General features: G+C 40.5%; 1 protein-coding gene across 2 annotated transcripts; it reads right to left on the bottom strand.

Moving 5' to 3' along the window:
• LOC107640333 lies at positions 2,771–4,823 on the bottom strand. Of its 2 annotated transcripts, none has more exons than XM_016343860.2 (2): positions 4,725–4,823; positions 2,771–4,299 (listed from the first exon to the last, which is right to left on the bottom strand). In XM_016343860.2, the coding sequence occupies exon 2, from the start codon at positions 4,290–4,292 to the stop codon at positions 3,153–3,155; it is 1,140 nt and encodes a 379-aa protein (XP_016199346.2). In that variant the 5' UTR covers positions 4,293–4,299; positions 4,725–4,823; the 3' UTR covers positions 2,771–3,152. The 2 variants fall into 2 exon arrangements, 1 of the variants encoding a protein (XP_016199346.2); XR_002362608.1 differs by lacking the exon at positions 2,771–4,299 and adding an exon at positions 4,517–4,538.

Raw genomic sequence — 6,679 nt, 5'->3', positions numbered from 1 at the left:
AAAAGCTTAACCTCACCAATCTCAAACCACCCAATAGGTGACCTACATCTTCTCCCATAAAGAGCCTCAAATGGTGCCATTTGAATACTGGCTTGATAACTATTATTATAAGAGAACTCGATCAAAGGTAGATAGCTGTCCCAATTCCCACCAAAATCTAGAACACAACACCTTAACATGTCTTCCAAAGTTTGGATCGTTCTCTCCGATTGTCCATCGGTTTGAGGGTGAAAAGCTGTGCTGAGATCCAGACGAGTTCCTAACGCTTTCTGAAAAGATTTCCAAAAATGAGAGGTGAACTGAGGTCTGCGATCTGAAATAATGGACACTGGAATTCCATGTAGTTTAACTATCTCATCAACATAAAGTTGAGCATACCGAGCTGCACTGAAAGTTGTTTTCACCGAAAGAAAGTGAGCTGACTTTGTCATTCTATCCACAATTACCCAAATTGAATCAAAACCTTTAAAACTACGAGGTAAACCTGTTACAAAATCCATTGTAATCCTTTCCCACTTCCATTCAGGTATCTCAATCTGTTGTAATAACCCAGCAGGTCTTTGATGTTCAGCTTTAACTTGTTGGCAAGTTAAGCAATGAGAAACAAAAACTCCTATGTCTTTCTTCATGCCTTCCCACCAAAACAATCGTTTCAAATCTTGATACATCTTACCTGGATGAACGGTATACTTAGAATTGTGAGCCTCCTCCAAAATAGCTTTCTTCAAGTCGGGGTTATCTGGCACACATAAGCGTTGACCACAACGCAAAACATCTTGATCAAGAGAAAAGTCTGAGTTCCTCCCATTGTGAACATCTTCCATAAGCTTTCTTAGTTTCGGATCATCACCTTGTGCAACCTTGATCTGTTCTATTAGGGAAGATTGAGCTCGAACATGTGCTAAGAAAACTCCTGATTTTCCAAGATCAAATTGAATCCCACTGGCCTCCAATTGATGGACTTCTTCAACAATTAGTCTCCTTCCAAGAGTGATATGGGCCAAGCTACCCATAGATTTCCTACTGAGGGCATCTGCTACAACGTTTGCCTTTCTAGGATGATACAAAATGGTACAATCATAATCTTTTAGCAACTCCATCCATCTCCGTTGCCTTAAGTTTAAATCCTTTTGTTGGAATATATACTTCAAACTCTTGTGATCCGTATAGATCTCACAGGTCTCACCATAAAGGTAGTGTCTCCAAATCTTTAAAGCAAAGACGACCGCTGCCATTTCCAGGTCATGAGTTGGATAATTCTGTTCATGCTTCTTGAGTTGTCGCGAGGCATAGGCAATAACGCGACCATGATGCATTAATACACAACCAAGTCCTATCCGAGATGCATCGCAAAAGACTGAGAATCCCCCAGATCCAGAAGGTAAAACAAGAACTGGTGCTGAGGTTAGACAAGCCTTAAGTGTCTGGAAACTTTCCTCACAAGCTTCTGACCATTGAAACTTCATATTCTTCTGAGTCAACTTGGTTAATGGTGCCGAAATTCTCGAGAAGTCCTTGATGAATCGCCGATAGTAGCCGGCCAACCCTAGAAAGCTACGAATTTCTGTCACTGAAGTAGGCCTTGGCCACTTCTGAACGGCTTCAACCTTCTTTGGATCCACCATGATTCCATCTTTTGATACCACATGCCCCAAGAATGCCACTTGATCAAGCCAAAACTCACATTTAGAAAACTTAGCATAAAGCTTGTGATCCCTTAAGGTTTGTAACACAATCCTCAAATGATACTCATGCTCCGTAGCACTTTTCGAATACACCAAGATATCATCGATGAAGACGATAACAAAGCGATCTAAGAAAGGTTTGAAGATTCGATTCATTAAGTCCATGAAAGCTGCAGGCGCATTCGTCAGACCAAAGGACATTACTAAGAACTCATAGTGCCCATAGCGAGTACGAAAAGCAGTTTTTGGAATGTCTTCCTCTTTTATCTTCAATTGATGGTACCCTGAACGCAGGTCGATTTTTGAGAAACAGGTAGCTCCTTGAAGTTGATCAAACAAATCATCAATCCTTGGCAATGGATACTTATTACGAACAGTTATCTTATTAAGTTGACGATAATCCACACATAGTCGCATCGTTCCATCCTTCTTCTTTACGAATAGAACAGGAGCTCCCCATGGAGAAGTGCTAGGACGAATGAAGCCTTTCTCTAGCATATCTTCCAATTGAACTTTTAATTCTCGTAACTCAGTTGGAGCCATACGATAGGGAGGAATGGACACAGGTTGGACTCCCGAAGCCAATTCTATGGAAAACTCAACTTCACGATCAGGTGGCATCCCCGGTAGCTCATCAGGGAACACGTCAGGGAATTCTCTAAAAATAGGAACCTGATCAAGACTAGGCACTTCGGCATCAACATCTCTAACAACTGCCAGAAGTCCTTAGTTTCCCTTATCCATCAATTGCATAGCACTCATAGATGAGATGATGCTAGCTAAAGTGGGACAGTCATCACCCTTAAAAACAAAAGGTGAGATACCCGGTATGTCAAACTTCACAGTTTTGGAGTAACAGCCCACATCAGCATGACAAGCTGCTAACCAATCCATGCCTAAGATGACATCAATAGCTTCCATTGGTTCTAAAAGGATCAAATCAGCTAAGGTTTCAACGGTATTAATTCTAACAACACAAGACCGAAATACGACTCGAACCATCGTGGAGACTCCAAGCGGAGTGCCAACATGAAATGGGTGGGATAACAGTTCAGGTTGTTTATCAAAACGAGATGCAAGATGTGGAGATACATATGAATAATGAGAACCCGTATCAAATAACACTCGCGCATCTAAAGAACAAACTTGTAAAGTACCTGCCACCACAGCATTAGAAGCTTGAGCATCTTGACGTGTTAAAGCATACACACGTGCCTGACCTCTTCCTCTTTGGCTCCCTCCTCTGTTATAAGTCTGACCCCTGCCACCTACTCCTCTGCCACTAGGACCAGAAGAATTTCCAATAGACATAGCTGAAGATGATGGCATTGGTGTTGTAGGACGTGCAATACCTGGAGCAAAGCCTCCTCTTGGATTTGGACAATCCCTCCTAAGATGACCAGATTGACCACAACCAAAACATGCACCAGTAGCCTTGAAACATATACCAGAATGGTAACTCCCACACTAAAGACAATAGGGCTGAGCTGGCCTTGTCTGATTTGAACCCTGTGCACTAGATTGAGAGGTGCTCTTAACAAAAGGTCTGGGATTCGAAACACTCATGGGAGCAGATCCAGAAGAAGCAACCCCACCAAAAGATGCTTGAGGACGAGCTCGATACCCCGAATAACCTTCCTGATTAGTTTGACCATGATGAGACTGAAATCCTCTTAAGCTAGATCCACCAGAAAATTGTCCCTTCATCTTGGGCTTCTTACCAACATCCTTAAAAGCATTTCTCTCCGCTATCCCAGCTTCAATTCCATAGGCAGAGTTTAGGACATCCTTAAAAGACATGCGTCCGACTTCAGGCATAAGAGTAGTGAACATAGGTTCTGCCAATCCACGAACGAAACGACGAACTTTCATCTCTTCTGAATTCACCAAGTACGGAGCACTCTTAGAAAGTCTAGTAAACTCCTTAGCATACTCAGTCACTGTCATATTCTCTTGCCTTAATCTTTCAAAGGCAATTGCGTCTTCTGCTTGCTTGTTAGCTGGATAGAATCGAGCAAGAAACTCTTCAGTAAACTCTTCCCAAGAAGGAGGAGGAAGTCTAGCTGCTTCTTTGCTCTCAAGAAGAGACTCGTACCAATATCTTGCTGAACCACGCAAGTTGTAGGATACTAACTCAACAGCCCATTCTTTGGTGCACTTGAGAGCTCGAATAGCTTTCTTTGCATCCTCTAGATATTGTTGTGGATCTTCATCCAATGAATCTCCATTGAAAGTGGATGAATTCAACTTCAAATACTTTTCAATTGGCGGCTCTTGATCCCCAAACAATTGATGAACCCTATGAGGCTGAGGATTTGGCGCATTAGGAAGTCTCGCTTCACCCCTATTTTGATTTGTTAGAACCTGTAACACCGCATTAAGAGTTTGATTCATTCCCCTCAATTCAGCTGCTAAGTCCGGTTGAGGCTCTCTTACTGCGGGGTTCTCTTGAACTCTCTCGCGGGGTATCTCTCCTTCGCGCCTATCAGCTATCCTTTGGCTCCTTGGCCTTTGTCGAAGCGCTCCAAGTGGCAGAGAAACTGCCCTATTGGATTCAGCAGTATCAGGAGCACCAACAGTTCCACCACGTCTTTTCTTAGGTGGCATCTTCCACCTATCGAGTAAGTAGAGCGATTGAATCACCAACGACATATGTATATGGAGTTCGAAGACAATAGGACAGACAGAAAGAATTATGAGACCAAAAGATTGAGAACAACTTCCTATAGGCCTCTAGTAACATCACACTTTGTGAAAATGGGCCGGCTTCCATTTGCACAATTGTGATCTTACTAAAGAACACTTGCTCCATATTACACAGGGAAACCTAAAATGTCCAATAACTCTACAACTCTAAAAATATGACAATAATGATGTTTGTGAGCTACTAACATTGTCAATTAGTATAATCTAACTCATCTTGACCAAAAGCCCCAAATTTCCTAATCCTAATAACCCTAAATTTGGATTTATATATACCCATAAATATAGAGATGACAAAAATTGGGGATATGGCTAATTATTGAGTCAAAGAGTTACCTTGAAGCCTCAATAATAATTGGAACTCAAAGTTGAATGCTTCTTTCACTCATTAAGTTGACATTCCATGATTTGGGGTTTTGAGAAAATGAGATTTTGAATAATAGAGGTAGAGTAGAGAAAAGAAAGTAAGATGATAAGGGTGAGTTTGATGATATTGAGTGGTTGGTTGCAAGGAGAAGAGATGAAGAAATCTAGTTGGTAAGAGAAGAGAAATGAGGGTTTTACATTTTGATTTTTTTGAAAGAAAATGAAAGGGAAGGAGAACAGAGGGGGAGGGGGAGTGTCGAAGAAGAGGAGAAAAGAGAAATAAAATTTTAAGTGGGGGCATGTGCCCCCCACGTGTTCTCCCCTCTTTTTTTTTTTTTCTCACACTCTCGGTTATTACAAAAACAATAATTAAAACTTAGATATAAAAAAATTTGACCTAAACTACCATAAATTCTAGAGAGAAGTTAGAGCTTCTCTCTCTAGAATTCTAACCTAAAATATGACTAAAACTCAACTATGACTACTTGGTTCATTCTCCCTTTAATCCATGGTTCAATAGCATCAAAAATGGGTTGGATTGGGCCCAAAATGCTCCAGAAATTGCTGGTTATGTGTTGCATTAAGTGAGTCACTTTTTTGTGTTATGCGTACGTGGTACTTTAACTGCATATGCAGAATTCTTAACACACGTCCACTATAGAATATTGTATATCATTTTGAATCCCCTGATGTTAGCTTTCTAATGCCATTAGAACCGTCTCATTTGGAGCACTTTAACTCAAGTTATGATCACTTGAGTACGAAGAGGTCAGGATTGACAGCTCTACAAATCCTTCACTTCTTCATGAATTCTCCACTTTTGTATGCTTTTTCTTCATCTTTCCAAGTAATCCTTGCCTCCTAAACCTTAAATTACTTACACAATCAAGGTATTGAATGGAATAGAAGTGAAATTAAAATTAGCAATTTTAAACATTAAAAGCATGGTTTTCATCACTAAGCACAATTATGAGAAATTGACAAAATTATGCTATTTCAATGAATAAATGTAAGAGAAGTCAATAAAATCCACCCAAATTAAAGCAAATAAATACTATAAAATGTGGATTTATCACGAACCCTGGGCAGTCACTGTGTACGCGCATCCCCGAGAGTCTATATATATATATATGTGTGTGTGTGTGTGTAATCATTCATTTATCATCTCATTGGATGAATTCGGGGATTCAAATGTCCGGTCACATCTTGTGACGGAGGGTCACCAGAATATCGAGTCTCAACCTGGAGCAAGTGGTGGCAAGCCACTGCATCTACTCAGGAAAATTCGTATCTCAGATAATATAATGCACATGCCAATTAGATCTTTAGATTATAATTCATTAATATCACAGTCTCCATCAATCATGTATCAATCTTAGCTTTAATAGATGTACTTTCATACTCTTTCCTTGATCATCATCATTTCTCAATATCATACTTCATAATCGTTCTCTTCGATTTGCTATCCCAACCCCTTAAATCTCATCCCTATCCCTTCTACCTTCAATTTCGCCGGTTCTAGAGTCATGACAGGGTTTAGAAAAAGTAAAAAGGCTAGCAGAATGATCAAAAACTCAAAAATCCATGTTACAGCAAAACAGGGTGGTCATACGTACGCACGCCACCCGCGTATGCATGAATTTTGAAAATTGCAGGAGTCACGTACGCAAACCCTCCATGCGTACGCGAGTGTGTTGGATAAAAAGGATTCTTGCATACACATGATAGCTACCGCGTACACATGAGGCTAAAATGACAAGGCCGCGTACATAGAACACTGTCGCGTACGCGAGACTATTGGACAGTGTTATATTCTCGCGTACGCACGACCTTCCCGCGTACGCATGAAAGCAAAATTTACCAAAAAACTGATATGATGTAGAATCTTAGTTTTTGATAAAAAACTTCAAATGCGCATAACTTTT

The sequence above is a fragment of the Arachis ipaensis genome, chromosome B05, assembly GCF_000816755.2.
Source record: "Arachis ipaensis cultivar K30076 chromosome B05, Araip1.1, whole genome shotgun sequence".
Taxonomy (NCBI): Eukaryota; Viridiplantae; Streptophyta; class Magnoliopsida; order Fabales; family Fabaceae; genus Arachis; species Arachis ipaensis.
Note: the sequence above shows the minus strand (reverse complement) of the source record. Positions and strands in the feature narration are given on the sequence as shown.

Bases quoted from the DNA above. Each gene is read 5' to 3' on its own strand.
- LOC107640333 (XM_016343860.2), bottom strand. From the start codon at position 4,292: ATGCCACCTAAGAAAAGACGTGGTGGAACTGTTGGTGCTCCTGATACT.